The sequence below is a fragment of the Coccidioides posadasii genome, chromosome 2 (assembly GCF_018416015.2).
Source record: "Coccidioides posadasii str. Silveira chromosome 2, complete sequence".
NCBI classification, from domain to species: Eukaryota; Fungi; Ascomycota; class Eurotiomycetes; order Onygenales; family Onygenaceae; genus Coccidioides; species Coccidioides posadasii.
The window spans coordinates 4,901,965-4,922,353 of NC_089408.1; the positions used below are offsets into that span (position 1 = coordinate 4,901,965).

Below are 20,389 nucleotides of genomic sequence, written 5' to 3' on the forward strand. Positions count from 1 at the left end.
TAAGTCCCAAAAATAGCGATGGGTAAAACGAACAAGCCTACAACCGAGAACCCAGATTATACACTGGTACCTGTCGTGTCTCATGGCCGTGGCGGTATCAATCCCCTGTGTCCTTCAGTTCTATTCATCTCAAACCCATGGATGAAGCCAACTATGATCTCTTCGGGCACAACAACCTGAAACTGACCTGGCCCCTTGTGCTTCTCTAGGACAAGGGAATATACACCCCGACAGCACCGTGTACGTACCATACCACAATATGGCTGCGTTAACTTACTGATCTTGATAAAACCTAACAGCTATGTCGACGGCGCCATAACCCGTCAAGGCGAGGAGGACGATCAAGGAGACGGTGCCTACTCCGCTGGCGTAAGACTCCCTCATTTCCAACTCGTCTCTCCAGTTTCCCTTTTTAATGACTTTCTTGCAAACAGCGTGGAGGAGCCGGCAATATTGGCCCGCGCGGTGCAAAACCAACCTCTCAAACACCGCACGACGTGGACGTCATTCCGCCGTTGGCGATACGACCAAGTATGGAGGGTGATTATCATGTTGGTGTAAGTGCCTCTTGTGGCAGTCCTTCCCTCCCCCCTCTCCCTCTCCAAAACCAACCTTCACCTTCGCTTTGTTTCCATTTATTTGGGTGACACATTAATGGCCTTGTATATATAGCGTGGTGGTCTGGGAAACATCTCACACGGGTTGGATCGGAAGAAGGAAACTCTCCAGCCTGATTTGCCAAGGGTGCAGGAGAGGAAGGATATGGACGTTCAGATTGATCATGATGATTGTACGGGGTTAGCGGATAAGCTGAAGTACAAAATCTTTGGCTGGAGATAATAAGTTGCAGGGACGCACGAGAGGGCTCAAGTCCTAGGCGGTTACAATATGCGATTATGAGACAAAGTGGAAATACCCCGTTGGCATTGCGAGTTGCAAGTTTCATGGGCTTTTGGATGTTTTAAAATCTTCATATTTTATTAATTTTATTTTTTTGCTAGCTCTGGATAAATTGAAGACATGGTTTGGTCGCTAAGAGCAAAATTACTGACCGTACTCCGTAAAATGATATAATACTGAATATTTGGCTCGCATCCATCGTTCCACAGCCGATGTGGATGATAAATGCTTGAAGAATGTTGACTAAGGTTCTCTGAGAGCCATGGTTGGAACTGAAGAGCGATTACAAGGGGAGTCTGAGTGTAATCATCAAGACAACACAAGGCGTTCCAAGGAAGGGTGGTAAGGTGAATCACAAAGGGGATCCTAGGGAGATTTGTAAGGCAGATTGCAGGGGAGACTTTGGGTGGCGTTGAGGGAATTAATTAAGGACAAGAATTAAGGGCTAGGAAAGAGGGTTCCAGAGGGGCGCTAGGACGGGTGTTTTGGAGGTTAATAAGGGGGAGGTTAGGGAGGAACCGTAGGTAGGCACTGTCACAGCTGGGACCATGTCAGCACTTGTCCCATGAATGAATTCCCAGTAAATGCATACAGGAAGGACTAGGAAAGAGGGTAACGATGCCCAATCAAACGTGCCATTTGTACATGATCAAAAGAAAAGGCACAGATGCATCTCAAGGAAATATTTCAATTGTTTGTGACTATCGAGACATTTAACGATTGAGAGACCAGCCAAAAAAGCATATGACAAGGAGATGGCACAGTTAGCAACGGCTCGGAATTGAAGCTCGGGAGGAAAAGAGGACATATCTAGTCCAAGACCCATGTATAAATCAGTCGGTCACCCTCAAGGAAGGGAGAGAAAACTTGAGAATCCTAGATGTAGTCACACGAACTGCCATCTCATGAGAATCAACTCAGAGCAACTCGAAAAGGTACATCAGTACAGAAGCAGGAGATTCACTAAAATCGTACTAGTAAGACACAGAAAAACACCCAGCATGTGCTAAAATCGCAAATGTGCGTAAATTCAAATCAATTAATGGGTATGTCAGAAAAATGGGTATCGATCCAACGATCCGAGATCAGTCAGGTACAGGAAATAAAAGAAAAAAAGAGAAAATAAAAGGCGAAGAGACTATAAATGATAAAAAGTGGAAGCATATTGAGATGGCTATTAATCAATACATCGAGAACGAGGCCAGGTAGGACCTCCAATCAATCCAGGTAACTATCTCGAGGCTTCCATATTTTTTGTTAGTTCAGCAACACGGGCACGAATACGTGCCGCTCGCAATTCAATAGCTAAAAGAAGTGAACGTTAGTGGGAGCCTGGATGAGAAATCTATAAGATATTACTCACATTGCTGTGTTGGGTCATCGGTAGTAGGGTTTTCCGGCACAGTCTTTTTCGGGGTGGGATCTTCAACCACTCCTGCTCTCTCAACAGCATTCTTCCGAATTTGTGCCCAGCGGTCCTGGAGTGGCATTGGTTGTTCACTGGACACAGGGCTAGAAGGAGCTGTACGTCCATTCACTGGGCTGGGTTCAACCGGCTTTTCATTTTGCGGAGTTGGGGACTTCTCGGAGAAAGACTCGGCGGTAGGTGTATCCACAGGCAGGAAAGCAGGCTGGTCAACTATCGGACTCTGGTGGTCAAAATTGGAAAAGTGATGGTCCGCTTCCGCCTGCTCAGCAGTGTTTACGCGGGAAAGATTGTTAAACTCAGCTTCCCGGCGGGATTTCGAGGGACCATCATATGTGTCTGGGGTGGGGTCTGACACGGGCGCTGGTGGAGCAACCGGTGTTGGCTTTCTATCCACGATCGGGGGAGTTGGCGAATTGGGGGTCACAGGGGTAGATGGCTCCTCGGATGACTGCTTTTGGCCATATATCGACAGCCGACGAGCAGCTATCCCCTTGGGAGTCAACGTTCCGGATCGCGAAGGCCGACCTTCAGAGGCAGCAGCTGCAGAAGTGCTGTCTACGGAAGACCTGCTGGCTGTCTCCGACTTCTTCTTCGAAAAGAGCGCCTTGAGTCCTGAGGTTCCTGGTCTCTTCTTCAGTTTTCCATGTTCACGTGTGGATTCACCGGACGATCTGGCGATGCCTGGCCAGGGTATGGGAAATGTGCGCTCACCAGTTTCTTGTTTTGGAGGGGCAGGTTCAGCTACTTGCGTTGCCTTTGGCCTCTCCGGTTGCACCTCCTTAGAAGGTGGAGGAGGCGGGGCAGCCGATACAGGCTCAGGGACTGCACGGGTCCCGTCCTTCGGTGGGACTGTTGGCTCCTGATCCGTAGTAAAGGTGGAATTAGTGGGAGATTTTCCATTCCAGCCAATATCCAAATTCTCAGCAGGGATACCAGTGCCAGCACGAGTATTGCCAAGGTAAGCTGCCCGGACGGCACTTTTATCATAGTTGCTAGCCCATTTCATCGCATGGGAAGCCTCATTCATGATGGACGGCTGCAGAGTTAGTACAGAGTTGGTCCGAGCCGAGTAAGAGTCGGCCTGCATTGATTTGGTGGCCCTAGCCTGGTCCTCTTCTTGCTCTCTATGTTTTCTCTGAAGTGCGGCAGCTGCTGCCTGGATTCTGGCATGTTGATCCGGTCCAATGCTTGTCCTGCTCATTGGTGCGGTGTTGTTAGTAGACTTATATGGCTCGGCGTTCTTTTTTGCGGCAGATCGGCGCCGAGCCAACCGCCCTTTTCTTGTCCTGAAACCGAAAAAGCTCTTTTTCTCAACAATATAGGCGCCAGCATCAGGTTCTGGTGCAGCTCCTTTCACCTGTTCCTCCAAGATAAGCCACTTGCCACCAGCGATGATGGTCTCAAGTAGAGCACAACGTCCGAAAACTGCTTTGCGTGAGGCAGGCTCTTCACCAGCCAAACTGCTGATCCAAACCCACCAGAATGAATCATCAAGATCTAGGATAGAAATGCTTGCCAGCTCACCTGGGTCAAGTGTTGATTCCTGGTCAAATGAGCGCTTGTGGGATTGGGAGCTTTGTCCACGCACAGTTTGGATTGGTGGAAGAACCTTATCTGGCGGCAAGAGAAGAGGAGCGCGGCTTCTATTTTGCTGTTCGTCCGTAAATCCAGTTGACAAGAAATCAGCCCACGAGGGCGTAGTGGGGCGACCTAGGTCAGCGGTACGCGAAGCCGGAGCTGACCTTAAACCAACTTGCGGTGGCTTTCCAAAGGATGGGAGCTCTTCATCTTCTGATTCCTCGATAGAGCCTCCAAATCCAATGTCTTCGAAACGCGACCATGAAGCATCCCGCAAGCTTGTGGATGCTTTGGTCGTTGACACCTCCGATTGGTTTGTGGTTGAAATGCATCGTAAGACGCGGCGACATTCATCGCTTAATGCGTGAGCTGGATCCTCGAAGCCTGCAAAGCTCTTCAAGACGGTGTCGCTATCGCGGTATTCAAAATTCTTTGCCCGCCGTAGTAAGGCAAAGGGAGTAGGGGAAACTGTATCGACGATCATAACAACCTTTGTCGTCTGAGTTTGTAGCAAGGACGGTGATTCTGGAGGGTACTCTGTCCCTTGAACCAACGTTTGGAGGGATAATGGGAGAGTAGCGATGCCATTTGTGCCACGGATTGAATCAGGGGAGAGAGAGCGCAGATAGGCGAAAAATAAGTGACTAGTCGCATCGGCAGCACTAGAAAATAAACTTGTCAACACCGCCAGCACAGAGAACCGAATGAACAAGGAATCTTACTTTGTCCATGTTTTATAGCTTGCTTCAAATCCTTTTCCTGCGTCGGTGTGCTCGAAAGCCCACCAGCCAGCGTATCTCGAAAGTTTTCGACCGCCTAAACCGTTCTTCTTCCCATGAGCTGCAATAGCGGCTAGAAGGTCAAAGAAATCGAAAATAATTTTAGTTCTAGCGTCCGAGTCCACGCTGATCGGAATAAATGTCGAGAATGCATCACGGGCGAGTTGTGAATCTACGAGACGTCAATCCATTGGTCGATGGCGGGGAGTAGATTTGAGTTCTGGAAGCCTATACCTTGTTCACCAACTTTAAAGAGTTCATAAGCTTCCCACGTTACTATACCTCCAGGAAGTCGACTCCAGCACCATTTCATAACACTGCAAAGGACCTAGGGAATGATGCTCAGCCATTTCTGATTCCAACTCGACGATACGGTATATTCATTTTCAAATTAAACGCACCATTGGCTCCGTTAAACGTAACTCTTGCATGAGATTGTCACCTCGTAATAACGCGGCTCTTTCGGGTGGTGGGTTAAAATAATTACGGACGAATGTACGAGCAGCGCTAGGATCTGACGTCGGGCGAAATGGGAGCAGTAAAAATGGAGTGTCAAGAGCTATTCCAGTAGAAAGCAGTGAGCACTATTCGTCAGAACACATGCAAGATGCAAGCTGAACATATAACCCTTACCTCTGGCCTTCAATTCCTGTGTACATCCTCGCAACAGCTCCTGTACTTCCTCAGGATTGACTTCTGTGCGAAGCCATGCGTCCGTCCATTGGGGCTTCGCCGGCCCAGCAACGCTGGCGCCATTCTGCTTTTTCTTGCTACCTCCATCCTTTCGGAAAACTCGCGCAAAGAAAGACATTGTTCTGGGTAAAAGGGTTAAACCTCTCCTGTGATGGGACGCCGGACCTTGTCACGTTTCGCGGAGATAAGGCGTAGCGAATGTGGCTCAACCCGTGAACGGCTCGGGCTCGCTGTAATTCTCAAACGCTGACGTCTTTTTAATCAAACCGGGCGACGGCTCGACGATGTCCAAGTGGGGTACCAAGAAGGAGTAGTCTTCGAGGAGACGGGCGGTCAAAGGCCAAAGCTTTGGACAGGCACCTATGCGTGAGGGGAAAGAAAAAAAAAAAAAAAACAGTCGCGACCTCAGAGACCGTCGGTCGGGAATTAAAGGGGGGGGTGCGTGTATCGGGGCGCCGGTTCCAATCAGCGGGAGGCTGTATGATCTGTGCATGGACAAGGCTTGTTAGAGTTATTTACTGAACGAAGGGAACATTTTAAAGGCAGATATCAGGACCAACCGAGTCAATGTGTCGCCCAAAGTCGGCTGCCCTGCCTAGTGCTGTTTCAACATGCAGGCAGGAGATGCATACGGGGAGAGAAGAAGTATGAGCGAGAAAAAGACAAAGAGGAAAAAAGAGCGACGGGCAAAGGAAGAAACTGACAAATGAATGTGAAGAGGACGAAAAGAAACGCGGCCTTGGTCGTGCAGGTCTTAAACCGGCGGGATAATCGAATTGAAATGATAATAAGGGAGGACAAGGAAAAGGAAAAAGAGAGAAAAAAGGAGTTGAAGCCGTTTCAGAGGAAACACGTCGCTGAAGGATCTTGACTTGGCAGGGAAAGGCGAGCAGACTAGGCCATTCAGGGGCTGCGATGTCGCCCACCCGCCCAATGACAGCCGGCGGCCGCGTTCCTCTGCCCAAAAAGCAATTATAGTGATTTTCCCAGGCCAATGGCTCGTCCTGCGAGCCGGAGAAAATGCAGACATCGCCCTCTGTGTCTGCTCTCCTGCCCTTCTACCTGCCCTTCTACCTGCGGGTTGTCTAGGTTCCCAGACGCTGCGCCCACATCTCCCATCCGTCGCTCGCCACGCACAGAGCAGCCGAGAAGCTTCTTGCTTGTCGGCGGCGCCCCCCCCCCCCCCGGCCTAGCTTCATGGAATACGGGCCATCGCACGGGAGTCTAACCTTGAAATTCGGGCGTGAATGTACCATGGTTGACCTCTGCACAACAACCTTTGCTCTGGCTGATCCATCAATCTCAATGGCTACGGACCTCTCTCCGTCCAGCACTTTACAAAGACTCTTTCGCATGTTCTCCCCAACCTTGATGACACTGGCATGCGCTTCGTCCGGGCTCCTTTGTTCGCCCCAAGCAGCTCAAGGACAAGAAAGAAATTCTGAAGCTAAGGTTTTAGGCTCTGCCCGGGGTACATAAGGCTCATGCACGCGCCGTTCATTCAAGATAGTCGAATCATGAATACCGGACGTTTCGTGGCTTTTTTCTTCTTGCCTGCCTTCAAACAACGACGACAGGTCCGTCCTCTGGGTCATGCCGCGTCCTATTTAACTACCCAAAAGCCAGCCCCTGGGCGTCCATATAAGTGACAGGGGCGGTGATAACCACATGGGTGTTACCTTTAACAACTCCCCGGCCTATTTAGCTCCGCATGCCACATGGCCGTGGCGGGGGCAAAGCCAATTTGGTTTGGTATTTTTGGAAAAGAGAGACACTCTTTGGAAATCTGGCCCTGCAGGAATCTTCACATCTACGGAGCGTCGCACTGACATCGCTCTGTCAAAGTGGTCGACGTTTCCTGGGTGAGTCGAGGCCTGGTAGGCATATTTTCATTATCTCTGCAGATGCTGGCCGCCCGAATGTCCACTGAGAGCACAAAGTCGGTTCTCAAATCGTCCGAGGCCGGTGTCACTGTGACATCTCGTCGATCACGGCTTCTTTTGGAAAACACCGTGGAAAACCGTTGGCCATGGCTGTTAATGCTCTCTACCTATAATGTGGTTCATGTCTATACTAGTGGATATTCCTGTCCGCCAATAACCTTCCCGATTCGTCTGAGCGGATACTCGTAGGGTTTCATGTTTTGGGATATGATTTTGATGAGCCTTCTCCGTCCCCAGCCAGACATAAGCGCCAGTCGAAATTTCCGGTACATCAGTACCCTCTGGTCGGAGCACCCAAGGAAAAGCTATTCCTGTCCTTCTTAGCTTTGTGGCTGGAAACGGCCAGCAGTTCCAAACGCGCACGACTATTTAACCCAGACAGACTTTCATAATACTCGATTCAGTTTATTTTGGATTGTCGGTAATAAAGGCTTGCTAGCGTTGTCTTAACGTTAAGAATAGCAGTTCTCGCAGCACAAGAATAGAAAGGAATTCTATTATTTTGTAGCATTACCAGCAAGAAACCGCACATAAATATTGTAACTCACATATCCTCGGAACGCAACCCAATTTTCATCTCGCAATTGCAAGCCGTAAATTCATGACGCGAATAAAATCAACAAAACAGGGAAGAGGGGGAGGGGATAAAAAGGAAAAAAGGTAGGAATGACTCGGGGGAATAGGTCGTAATGTCAACTTCATCGCTTATCTTCTTGCCCTCTCCCTCTCCACCTCATACATAAAGTCAAAGTATGGCTTATCAAAATGATGTACACGGACATATCCGTCTTCTCCGCCAGATGCATAGCCAGTGCCGGCTGGATGCACAGCAATCGTGTTGAGGGGACCGAAGTGACCTCGCACGCGGCCAATCTCGTCCTCGAAAATCTTGTGGTAGAATCGGGCCTCGAATTTTCCTTGCCTGGCTGATGTGGTTGTGACATCCATGGCGGCTTGACCACCACCGAGAATGACAAAGTCTTTTTTGGGGGTTATGGCGGCGGTGTTGAGGGGAGTATCAGCGACAAAAGTTTTCATGACTTGGAGGTCTCGGCAGGAGATGATCTGGTACTTATCAGCAAAGGAATTTCCATAACGATAAAGGGAGCAGGGCTATAGGGACTTTAACGTACTTTGGCGGATTTGTCTTTTGAGGCGGTAATGAAATAAGTTCTATCGGCAGAGAATTGCAGGTCGTTGATTTGATAGTCAAATTCGTGCGCTTGAACATTTTGGAGTTGTTCGCCGGTCTGCTTCGAGTCAGTAAACGCCCTGTATGCAAAATATAAAGTCAACATGCGATGGATTTCTCACCTTTGAGTCATACTGGCTTACACTGCCATCCTCATGACCCGCGATAATGTATTTTCCCAAGAAACTCCATCCCGCGACGGTAGCTTTGCTCTGTTCACAAGTAATCTTCAAGCTAGGTTCGTCGGTCTGGTCGTCCAGATTATTACCCTCTCCGTCTCCGTACCGCACATCAAACACAACGATTGTGCCCAAGTAACCCATACGCTTCTCCGTGACCGCGAGTAATCTCGACCCATCGGGGCTGAACTCGACTCTCTTCACCGCAGTTGGAAAATCCCACACCTTCACACACTCGCCAGACTTTGCATTCCATAGGCGAACCGTATTGTCTGCAGCACCTGTTGCCAGAAGAACCGTGCCGGGGCTGACGTCGACGGTCCAGAGCGCACCTTGATGTCCGTGATAAGTTCCTAGTCTCTCACCGTTCGCCGAGTACCACGCGCATAGGATCTTGTCTTTCGCAACAGAGAAAAGGAGATCGCCGTCATGGTTAAATCTTATCTGGTTGAGGGACCGTTCCTACGCAGATATCAGTCTTGCGAGGCCCATATAAAAATCAAGGGGAGGTAGGCCGTCACTCACATGGCCCTGGAGGAGGATCGGTCTCATTGTCGCTGTCTATAAATTGTTCGGTGTAAAAACGGAACTGCGGGTGAACGGGACTCGTTTTCAGCTTGCTCGGTTTGCTATCTTCGCGGTGCTGTGGGATTGTCAATCCGAGTCGATATCGACCAACGCTGTCTGTGGAGCAACCACACACACACACACACAGAGTTCGATTTTGATGCCAAGATTTCGCCTGCCCATCGCGAAGTTAAAGTCACGTGAAAATTCTCGGATTACGGAGTTATATTGATCCGAGGGGCTATCTGCTACGGCGGGCAGCGGGGACCAACCTTGTAAGGGGGAGCCTAGGGGTTGATAGACACTAGCATAGTTAACAGAGTAGGTACTGGAGGATGGATATTCCGCACGAATGAGTGTGACTGCTGTACATGTCGTACTAGACGAAGACGTTTCTGTCCGACGTGGTTTTGGGGAGGACAAAACGTCTCAGCCCGTGGCTCGCAGAAATTTGGTCGCCATTAACTATTCCTACGGACCGACATTCTCTTACGTCCGGTTACAAGCCGATCCCAGGTGCGGCTAGCCGATATGCATCCGGTCCAGCAAACTGGGGATCCCGAGCGCACCGTTATTGCATATCTGCGCAGCCGAGCGTCTCACAGGTTTCGCAGCATTAAAACGTCTCTGAGGCCAATCACTGCAGTCAGGCTTTTGAAGCAGGTTTAAGACTTCTCGCACCGTGGCTCGCTGCAACGGGATGGTTTTGTGCCATTCATACATCAACTGATGCAGCTGAAAGACAGTTGGCAAGAGCTTGGTTTTAAAGGGGAATGTCCTCTCCCAGTCCCAAGTTCAGAGGTAATACACTTTTATCAGAAACAACTGGACCTCTATGACAAGATATTAGCTTTTAAGCAGGATCTCGTTGAAACTTTGGCAGTTGAGCAGGATGGTGGGGTCCCTGAAGATCGCTGGGAAGAGGTAAAGAAGTCTCATCAGTGTGTTTATGAGGAGATTATGGGAGCTATGGAGAGTGAGAGGAACCGCGAAGATATAAAAATGATGTGGCCATTTGATGGAGTTAAAGTACGTGCTGATAAGGGATAGGATGTGCGTGATGATAGTCCTAGAGATTGTGGAGATCTTGGTGTTAGAGGTCTTGGAGGTCTTGGAGGTTTTGGTGCTAGCTTCTGTACTGTCTTCTAATATTGTTTTTTTTTTATATTTTATATCATTCTATGTAATATTTGGAATTCATTCTCTTCTCTAGACTTCTTCTTGTTTTGATGAGTTTTCTCTGGGTCTATTTAATTATCTCAGATTAATCCGAAGTATAGAGAGAATCTCCGAGTAGTGCTTCGTCTTATTATCTGTACAGCTTATTATAATTTTGGCATTGCCAGATGCTTGATCTGCTTGCTAAGTATATATAATTTGCAGAGATTCAACTTGCTATCTAGCTGTATGCTGAGAAGATGCAAAGATTGACTCACTATCCAGCTGTGTGTCAGAAACCTGCAGAGATTGCATGTACTCCGTATAGAAGATATCTTTCTTAACAGATGTGCCTTTTTAAGTACTTAACAATCCCACTATCCATAATATAGCTACTAAAGATGTTAATTATAAGCCTTAAATAACTAATTAGGCTGTAAAATCAATCCCATACACCCGCTTCTTAGCACAAAGAGCTATAACCTGATGGAGGATTCTGCATGCTTGTCCCACCAAGCTATCTAAAGGGGGATTTTGTGTAATCTATGTGGGTCACGTGAGCGAGATGCCAGTTGGATTACTTAACCAGGGCCTCAGCGCGAAAAATGAGTTCAAATTAAGTTTGGAATTGAAGAGCTGTGGGCAGGTAAAAAATTTGCTGGTTTTTGAAAGTCAATTTTTATTTTGAATTTACCAGTTTTCCAAGGCGATAAAACTAAGACATATTGTCCCTTAGAGCCGTGGTGCGCGGATGGTCAATTTGCAAACCCGTATGTACAAGGCGGGAGTGCAGAGCCTATCGCGGTCAGCACCAGAGAAGATCCCGAGGGTCATGCACAGGCGGCCCAGCTCTCTGCTAATAAAACGCCGACTTCCATTTCTACCCCGCCATCAGTATCCCCTTGCCCACGATCGAACAATCACCTGCTACAACCTACGACCAAACGGTTCTCGAAATTCAATTGCTACAACAAATCCAGCAAACGAACGTTCTCTCGGACTAAATTCCTCTTCGACATTCTCCGGGAGTTTGGGTGCTTACTCACGGCCTCAACTTTCCCTAACTCCGCCCCTCTATAGCACCCCGCTTTGCGCGCAGCGCTTCTTTGCTTCAAGCTCAGTAAACATGGCCGGCACGAAGATTGACGGCACGGCGATAGCGAAAGGTATTCGTGAGAGGCTCAATGCCGAAATTCGGAAGACACAGGAGTCGAATCCAAGATTCAACCCGAGCCTGGTGATTTTCCAGGGTAAATTTACCCCTTCTCCCGGATATCCTGTGGAATGATTGTCGAAGCTAATGCTTAAATGATTGTAGTTGGTGACAGATCGGATTCAAGTATGTTCGAAACATTCTTAAGATCGATTGCATGCTAACATCCCGTAGGTACCTATGTCCGCATGAAGCTCAAGGCTGCGGAGGAGGTAAAGGCCAATACACCCAAGATGCAAAATGAATATGGTCAGAACTAACAAAAGGTTTTTGTGAGTTTAGGCGAATATCCTTTGCAGACTTGCCAAATTCCCAGAAGAGATTACCGAAACAGAGCTGATCCAGGAAATTACCAACGCAAACAACGACCCTTCGGTACACGGAATTTTGGTGCAATTACCCCTCCCCAATCATCTTTCTGAACATACAGTCACATCAGCAGTCTCGAATGAGAAAGACGTGGATGGCTTTGGCGCGGTCAACATTGGAGAATTGGCAAAGCGGGGAGGCAAGCCACTCTTTGTCCCTTGCACACCGCAAGGAATCATGGAACTTCTACGCTCAAGCGGCGTAAATCCGGCTGGGAAGAATGCCGTTGTCCTTGGGCGGAGTGATATCGTCGGCAGCCCAGTTAGTTATCTGCTAAAGAACGCTGATGCCACCGTGACTGTCTGCCACTCGAAAACGAAGAATCTCCCTGAAGTCATCAAAGAAGCCGATATCCTAGTCGCAGCCATCGGAAAGGCAGAGTTCGTTAAAGGAGAGTGGCTTAAGCCCGGTGCCGTCGTTATCGATGTTGGAACGAACTTCGTTCCCGACGCATCTAAAAAATCAGGTCAGCGCCTTGTGGGCGACGTCGAGTTCGGATCCGCCGTAGAGGTGGCTTCTCAGATCACTCCAGTACCTGGGGGCGTCGGGCCGATGACAGTCGCGATGCTTCTTCAAAACGTGGTGAATTCAGCCAACGCGTCTTTTGAGAGGCTCAAGGATAGGCGGATTTCTCCTTTGCCCATCAAACTCCAGAACCCAGTTCCGTCTGATATTGCCATCTCTCGTGCACAACGTCCAAAAGCAATTTCTCAAGTGGCTGCCGAGATTGGAATTGCTCCCCATGAACTTGAGCCATATGGCCATACAAAGGCAAAGGTAAGCCTAGACGTCTTATCGAGACTATCGCATCGCCGTAATGGACGATATGTCCTCGTTTGTGGCATTACTCCAACTCCTCTGGGAGAAGGCAAATCGACCACCACAATGGGACTTACTCAAGCTTTGGGTGCCCATCTCAATAGAATTGTTTTTGCAAATGTCCGGCAACCGAGTCAAGGTCCGACTTTCGGTATCAAGGGTGGTGCCGCGGGTGGTGGCTACAGTCAAGTTATTCCCATGGATGAGTTCAACCTCCATTTGACTGGCGATATTCATGCTATCACAGCAGCCAATAACCTTCTTGCTGCCGCTCTCGAAACGAGAATGTTTCATGAGTCTACGCAGAGCGATGCTGCTCTCTACAGACGCTTGGTCCCGACCAAGAAAGGAAAGAGAGAATTCCAGCCTATCATGTTCCGAAGACTGAAGAAGCTGGGTATTGACAAGACTGATCCTAACGAATTAACGGAAGAGGAGATTCACCGGTTTGCTCGCCTGGACATTGATCCTGATACGATTACATGGCGCCGCGTGTTGGATGTCAACGATCGACATCTCCGAACCATCACTGTTGGCCAAGCAGCAACTGAAAAGGGCCATACAAGGCAAACTGGATTTGACATCTCAGTTGCAAGTGAATGCATGGCCATTTTAGCCCTTAGCAACGACCTTGGTGATATGCGAGAGCGTCTTGGGAGAATGGTGGTTGCGACCTCCAAGAATGGAGATCCCGTTACTTGTGATGACATTGGAGTTGGAGGCGCATTGACAGCCCTAATGAAGGATGCAATCAAACCAAACCTCATGCAAAGTCTGGAGGGCACACCGGTCTTTGTCCACGCCGGTCCATTCGCCAACATCAGTATCGGGGCTAATTCCGTTGTAGCGGACAAGCTCGCGCTCAAATTGGCGGGTACCGAGCCTGATGAAGACCATGAAGCTAAGACTGGCTTTGTTGTCACTGAAGCTGGATTCGACTTCACCATGGGTGGCGAGCGTTTTTTCAACATCAAGTGCCGCTCTTCCGGCCTTGTCCCAGATACCGTCGTTATCGTGGCTACTGTGCGCGCTCTCAAGGTTCACGGCGGTGGACCCGACATCACTCCTGGTGCACCACTTCCAGAAGCCTACAGAAATGAGGACATCGAGCTTCTCCGACGAGGCTGCATCAACCTGAAGAAACATATTGAGAACGCAAAACAATATGGCATCCCCGTTGTGGTCGCCATCAACAAATTCGAGACCGATACGGAGGCTGAGATGGCTGTTATCCGCGAGGAAGCCATCGCTGCCGGAGCCGAAGACGCAATTCCAGCTAACCACTGGGCCGAAGGCGGTGCGGGAGCCGTTGAGCTTGCAAAGGGTGTCATCATGGCCAGCTCCAAACCCAAGGACTTCAAACTTCTCTACAGCCTCGAAGGCACGATCCAAGAGCGGATCGAAAAGATCGGCCAGCTCATGTACGGTGCCGACAAGGTTGAGTTCAGCGAACTCGCCCAGAAGAAGGTGGTCACATACACAAAACAAGGGTTTGGCAATCTGCCCATCTGCATCGCAAAGACACAGTATTCATTGAGTCACGATCCTAGCCTCAAGGGTGCCCCAACTGGATTTACAGTGCCAATCAGAGATGTGCGATTGGCAGTGGGGGCTGGATACTTGTGAGTATTTCACATCTCCCCAAAAATTTCCATCTTATCAATCCGCTAACGCACTCCTCCCAGGTATGCTTTGGCGGCCGATATACAGACCATCCCTGGTCTTCCCACCGCCCCAGGCTATCTCAATGTCGACGTTGATGCCGAAACCGGCGAAATTGACGGACTTTTCTAAACCCCCGTTTCTGCTCGACTCTTCATAGCCCTTCCCTCTTTCCCCTGTATTTTTACCTTTCCCTGCATCCGAAATTTTTCCAAAAGAACAAAAAAGAAAAAGGAAACAAGGGGACATCTTCCTTTCTCCCTTCAACAGCGCTCATTCTTCCTTTGATATAAGCCTTCGGCGTTTCAGTTTTTTTATTGTCATTTTTTTTCTAGGTCCCATTTTCGGGTTGATAGAGCCTGATGGACGTGGCAGTATAGACGGGCAAAAAAGTGTGGCGTGATTTATATGGGCGGCATATCGCGCACCTGTGGGTATTTTCAACAATAAGATTTCAACAGCAATGCATATATGGAATGTAATATCCATACATATATGCAAATAGCTAGCAGATAGATGTTCGACCTGATAGATCCTTTAAAATTCCAAGAGCATTTGTTCAGAAGCTGCGTGTTGAAATCCTGACTTCAAGGTCGAGCCGGGATATGTAAAAGCAACATATTGTCAGCAACCGCTCCAGACCCCCAGAGCGACATGCTCTCGAGGCCGAGGATGCAGCGAAGTAACTGGTTATTGGCCAGTTTCGGAGTCCAGGGGGAAGAGGTTGACCTCACGTCTTTTTTTGTCACGGTTACATCGGCGGGTTCCGAGACGAAAATATCACAGAGGTTATCAGTGATGCTGCAAGGAACAGCAGTCTTGCGGATGATGGATAACTCCGTATCCCATCTCCCTTTTGACCAGTTCGAGCAAGCCCACCCCGCTCGCCTTGACGGCTAAACGAGGCAAATTCGGCAAGGAGAGAGGGGTAGTTTTACCTCGAGACAGGGTCATGTTGCGGTCCCCCCTAGAGGCTGGGCGGTGGGAGAGAGAGAGAGAGATTTGAGGAAAGAGTCCCGAGGAGAGGACCATCGGCGCGGGTTTTTTTTCCTTCTTCTTTTTTTTCTTTTGCTTTCCATCGGACTTGCACGTATGGGGTAACCAGGCACGTAGGTCATCCATAAGGAGGAGGAGGAGGAGGAGAACGGAATTGGATTCCGCGGTCGGCTGTCGGATATTCCGGTTCCGGCACAGGTACCTACCTACTAGAGAGATACATACCCCCCGAGGTGCCTGTAGCTACCTCGAATGCCACGGTACGGGTGGCACGCCGAAGCCGCCGATAAGATAAGGTTTTCGATACTGTACTGCAGGCGAGGCTCGGTCGGCCCCAAATAGCCGGCGGATGAACCCGGGGGAATAGTTATTCCGTAGCAGCTTTCCACCCGTCCTACCTACCCATCCATCCATGCCAGCCCAAAGAATTGGGAAACGAGACCGAGCACGAGAGGAGTTGATTTCTGTTATTTTTTTTTTTTTATTTTTTTTTTTTGGTGGTTCCTGAGATGGAAAGACGCTCAGCGTAAATTGTTTTCAGCATTTGTCATTGGCCAAACCTGCCTGCGCATAAGTTAGTTACTTTTAAACGGGCGCGATATCCGAACTTGTGGTTATCTTTTGGCGCGACTCGTCCGAGACAAGCCAAGAAGCGTCCAATGTCGTGACCTGCCGCATTAATGCTTAGCGCTGCGCCTGGCGATGTGACGTGGGAGGCGTTGTGACAACTCGCGGAACGTTAACTCCGCTGCATGAGAGGTTAGGAATTGCCCCCAAGTCTGCTGCGATAGCTGTTTGCGATTGCTGTTGATGTATTTATATTTGACGTCGACATCACGTAATCCAGTGGCCGATAAGAGCCCCCCAAGAATGATGCAAGCGCATATGATCCACTTATCAGCCCTGAAAGCTTAAAGGCAAGAGAAGCCGGGCAACAAAGAGGGGAAAAATTGAAACCGCGCAAAGCTGATCGGATTAGTGTTCCTCCGGAGTGGTGAAAGAAATGGATGGAAGGTCCTCAGGTACTGGTCATGTACTCCGTATGTACGTAGGATTTGCGGATGGAGAGTCAGGCTCCGTCTGCAGGACTGCCGGAGGTGGTTTCACTCTGATCGGCCCCCCGGCAAGCCAGGGATTTGCGACTTCGTCTGAGGGCAGCCGGTCCCAAGCAGCGTCTCGCTGATCGTCGACCAGCAGTCGTATTCCTGGCGCTCGCGCCCCCTCCCCCGGTCAGACGAGAGGCTCGAGTGCCGTATGTACAACGCCCGCCCGGCAATTATGGAGGCGGGACTGCGTATCGGTGCTGGGCCCTGGAGCAACGGAAGATGACATAAGCGAGCAAGCCGAGGACCCCGCCGAGGAAAATACTTTGAGCGGAAAAGCCCCACCGGCCTTCTGAGCCCGCCAACTCGCTAGCGCCCCTTGCAGCGCGAGGACGGCCTGCTGGAGTCGCACAGAGCAAGCGGCCATGGCGCCCCAAGAGCGCGACGAGTCCCCGGAAGCCTGTACGCTGGAGTTGGACGGGACATGGGTGCGGCGGTGGTTGGGAGCATGACCTGCTTTTTATTTTGAATGTGCTAAGTTGCTGGTGAGACGGAGGACGGTCATCGGATTAAAAGTGCCCTCTTCTCTCTCTCTTGCCTCCTCGCGCCCGTTTGTTTCTGCTGGATTCCCATCCCACGCCGCCTGTATCTTTTGCACCCTGGGACGTCGAAGGGGACATCGCAGCCGTGAAAGTTTGTACATACACACATAATTTCCCGAGGAATTTTTGTCTAGGACAGCGAGGTTACTATAACCAAGCTTTGCCGCCCTGCACAGGTTCCGCCCACCAATACACTTTTTGCTTATATATCCTGATTAGGTTAAAGTTCCACTGATCGGAAATCTCTTCGCCGCCCCATATTACCCAGAGAGAGAGAGAGAAAATTTCCAGCCTAACAAAGGAGCCCAAGCAGGCACCAAGCGCCAACGCGAAAAAAGACAGAGAGGACGAAAGGCAGAACCCACCGGACACGCCCGACACAGGCAGCTTCATCGCGCTCAGCGTACTCCTCCTCCCCCTGGCGTAATTACTTATCCCCCCCGCCCCCGTTTGGCTCCCCTTCGCCTTTCATCAAACCAGCCCAATTTCCCGGCATTCCAAGACCATGCCTGCTCTTCGGGCGAGTTCCGTCCCATCCCGACTCTCCCTGACCCGCCTCGCTCGCAATAATTCACAGCCCGCTCCCCGACTGCTCTCAACGTTTTCTATCCGTCCTGCCCCTCCTTTGCCTTTGAATTCTTCCACTGCGCGCTCTTGTCTTCCTTCTACTTCCTCTATCCACAACACCTCCGCCGCAACCACTCGTTTCCAATCCTCCTTTGCCCCCCTGAGAGCAGTTAGCTGGACTGCTGCATCATCCCCCTCATTGTCCCATACACAGACGCGCAACATGTCGACCGGACGGAAGAAGATCAAGGTCAAGAACCCCGTGGTGGAGTTGGATGGTGATGAGGTGCGTTTTGGATACCCGCGTTTTTTTGGTTTTCTGGCTGCATCCTCTATCCTCGGGGAGGGAAACTGGGGCGTGAACGCATCGATCGCTTGTTCTCTCTCTCTCTTTTTTTTTTTTTTCCGTTGCCTTTGAGAGGGGGAAATGCGGACGGGTTTTTATATAAGATGGAAAGAAGGAACTAACGTCATGCGGATCATCAGATGACCAGAATTATCTGGCAGGATATCAAGGACAAAGTGAGTGAATCTTAAATATCCTATTCTATACCCGTTTTGGTTGGAATTCCCCTGACCCGGTTGGCTAACCCTGAATCAGTTCATCTATCCGTTAGTTCAAACCTCACGCTGCAGGACTGTGCTGCAGATGCAGTGAAGATCAAAATACTAATTGAGACGCTAGATACCTTGACGTTGACCTGAAGTACTATGACTTGGTGAGTTGTCAATTCTAGACCTTCTTTCTCTTCGGGAGGATGCGTCGTTGACGGACTATACCGGAAAACAGGGCTTGGAGTATCGCGACCAAACCGATGACAAGGTCACGGTAGATGCCGCTGAGGCTATCAAGAAATATGGCGTCGGTGTCAAGTGTGCCACCATCACCCCTGATGAGGCGCGTGTTGAGGAATTCAAGTTGAAGAAGAGTATGTCCTGTCACTGGTTATTTGCCCCGAATGAGGAGGCGCAGGATGAAGTGCTGACCCCGCATAGTGTGGCTTTCTCCCAACGGAACCATCAGAAATATCCTGTAAGTATTTCTTTTTGTCCTGCACATGCAATCTGAATGGGGCCCAGAATACTCATACCGGGCAGAGGTGGAACCGTTTTCCGTGAGCCCATCGTCATTCCCCGCATTCCAAGACTTGTTCCTGGCTGGAAGAAGCCAATCATCATCGGAAGACATGCCTTCGGTGACCAATATCGTGCCACTGATCGTCTTGTCCCCGGACCCGGCAAGTTGGAGCTTGTCTACACTCCCACAAACGGCGAACCAGAGCGCATTACGGTATATGACTTCCAAGGAGCCGGTATCGCCCAGGTCCAGTACAACACCGACGACTCCATCCGAGGATTCGCTCACGCTAGCTTCAAGCTGGCCCTTCTGAAGGGTCTGCCCATGTATATGAGCACCAAGAACACCATCTTGAAGAAATATGATGGTCGATTCAAGGATATCTTTGAGGAAGTGTACGAGGCCGAATACAAGAAAGCCTTCGAGGCCAAGGGTATCTGGTATGAGCACCGCCTGATTGACGACATGGTTGCCCAGATGATCAAGGGCGACGGAGGTTGCGTTATCGCCATGAAGAGTACGTTCGATGCCTCAAACATTCCTTGGCCCACCCACGCTGACCCGATCTTTTAGACTATGATGGTGATGTTCAATCCGACATCGTTGCTCAAGGCTTCGGCTCCCTTGGCTTAATGACATCCACTCTCACCACCCCAGACGGCTCTGCCTTCGAATCGGAAGCTGCCCATGGCACAGTCACTCGCCACTACCGTGAGCACCAGAAGGGTCGTGAGACTTCCACCAACCCCATCGCGTCCATCTTCGCATGGACTCGTGGCTTGATCCGCCGCGGTCAACTCGACGAGACTCCTGACGTTGTCACCTTCGCTGAACAACTCGAGCGTGCCTGTATCGAGGTCGTCGACGAGGAGGGCATCATGACCAAGGATCTGGCTCTGTCCTGCGGCAAGAAGGAGAGAGATGCTTGGGTTACCACCCGAGAGTATATGGATGCCGTTGAGAGACGCCTCCGCAGCAATCTGGCCAACGCCAAGCTCTAAATGAGTGTAAAAAACGCCCACCACTGAGCCTTCTGGTTCAAAAAAAAAAAAAAAAAAAAAAAAAAAAAAAAAAAGAAAAGCGCAAAAGGCTGTGTTTGAATGAATATCCATCTCTGCTCCCCAGCCTAATGTCATTTATGGGCCAGATCCCATCTTCTGGGCCCTTTCCCGTCAGCGCTTGATTTCGGCTATCACAGGGAGTGCTCCATACTCCGTACAATTGGTTGGAAACCGCTAGTCTCCCTCCCCAATTCCCCCGCATTGAATCGCGCAAAAGAAACTAGACAAACCCCCCAATAGATCGGCTTCTAGTCTTGTTCGACGTTTAGAAAAAGAACTACAACGGATAGGGAGGCGGGCACCCTTTCCCGATCTGCTCTTTTACGATTAATATGTTCTCATGATTTGAACCTGTGTATGTAACCAGATTTGGCTAGCTCTTCCTGTGTCCATTGTATCTTTGGCAGAGTTGATGCGAGCAAATTACAGAGAAATTTTCAACATGTAACTCATGGAATTGACATCGATCAGAATAATTCCTTCCCGTCTATTAATTGACTTGACTCCTTTGGGGAAAAAGATAAGAAAAGGTATTAGCTACGGTGGAAAGTATCCCAAGAT

At 49.7% G+C, this 20,389-nt stretch overlaps 6 protein-coding genes across 6 annotated transcripts; 4 read left to right on the forward strand and 2 right to left on the reverse strand.

Moving 5' to 3' along the window:
- Positions 1-18: 18 nt before the first annotated feature.
- D8B26_004036 (uncharacterized protein) lies at positions 19-1,034 on the forward strand (the record flags this gene model as incomplete). Its single annotated transcript, XM_003067944.2, has 5 exons — positions 19-94; positions 210-240; positions 300-369; positions 435-557; positions 673-1,034. 5 exons carry the CDS (start codon positions 19-21, stop codon positions 838-840), a joined length of 468 nt encoding a protein of 155 aa, XP_003067990.2. The 3' UTR covers positions 841-1,034.
- A 556-nt stretch (positions 1,035-1,590) lies between these two features.
- D8B26_004037 (uncharacterized protein) lies at positions 1,591-6,205 on the reverse strand. Its single transcript, XM_066124347.1, has 8 exons — positions 5,940-6,205; positions 5,320-5,864; positions 5,088-5,245; positions 4,921-5,014; positions 4,630-4,858; positions 3,041-4,569; positions 2,264-2,950; positions 1,591-2,205 (listed from the first exon to the last, which is right to left on the reverse strand). Exons 2-8 carry the CDS (start codon positions 5,495-5,497, stop codon positions 2,132-2,134), a joined length of 2,949 nt encoding a protein of 982 aa, XP_065980428.1. The 5' UTR covers positions 5,498-5,864; positions 5,940-6,205; the 3' UTR covers positions 1,591-2,131.
- A 1,534-nt stretch (positions 6,206-7,739) lies between these two features.
- Positions 7,740-9,385, reverse strand: TIF34 (translation initiation factor eIF3 subunit). Its single transcript, XM_003067942.2, has 4 exons — positions 9,219-9,385; positions 8,637-9,155; positions 8,456-8,572; positions 7,740-8,387 (listed from the first exon to the last, which is right to left on the reverse strand). Exons 1-4 carry the CDS (start codon positions 9,243-9,245, stop codon positions 8,028-8,030), a joined length of 1,023 nt encoding a protein of 340 aa, XP_003067988.1. The 5' UTR covers positions 9,246-9,385; the 3' UTR covers positions 7,740-8,027.
- A 462-nt stretch (positions 9,386-9,847) lies between these two features.
- Positions 9,848-10,403, forward strand: D8B26_004039 (uncharacterized protein). Its single transcript, XM_066124348.1, has one exon. It carries the CDS (start codon positions 9,990-9,992, stop codon positions 10,308-10,310), a length of 321 nt encoding a protein of 106 aa, XP_065980429.1. The 5' UTR covers positions 9,848-9,989; the 3' UTR covers positions 10,311-10,403.
- Positions 10,404-11,198: 795 nt separating this feature from the next.
- On the forward strand, positions 11,199-15,065 carry ADE3 (tetrahydrofolate synthase). The gene is made up of 5 exons (XM_003067941.2): positions 11,199-11,668; positions 11,737-11,757; positions 11,806-11,843; positions 11,914-14,441; positions 14,505-15,065. The coding sequence occupies exons 1-5, from the start codon at positions 11,251-11,253 to the stop codon at positions 14,611-14,613; spliced, it is 3,114 nt and encodes a 1,037-aa protein (XP_003067987.2). The 5' UTR covers positions 11,199-11,250; the 3' UTR covers positions 14,614-15,065.
- Positions 15,066-16,977: 1,912 nt separating this feature from the next.
- On the forward strand, positions 16,978-20,279 carry IDP1 (Isocitrate dehydrogenase [NADP], mitochondrial precursor (Oxalosuccinate decarboxylase)). Its single transcript, XM_003067940.2, has 8 exons — positions 16,978-17,975; positions 18,176-18,211; positions 18,291-18,301; positions 18,375-18,408; positions 18,480-18,618; positions 18,686-18,722; positions 18,788-19,284; positions 19,341-20,279. The coding sequence occupies exons 1-8, from the start codon at positions 17,628-17,630 to the stop codon at positions 19,766-19,768; spliced, it is 1,530 nt and encodes a 509-aa protein (XP_003067986.2). The 5' UTR covers positions 16,978-17,627; the 3' UTR covers positions 19,769-20,279.
- Positions 20,280-20,389: the final 110 nt, after the last annotated feature.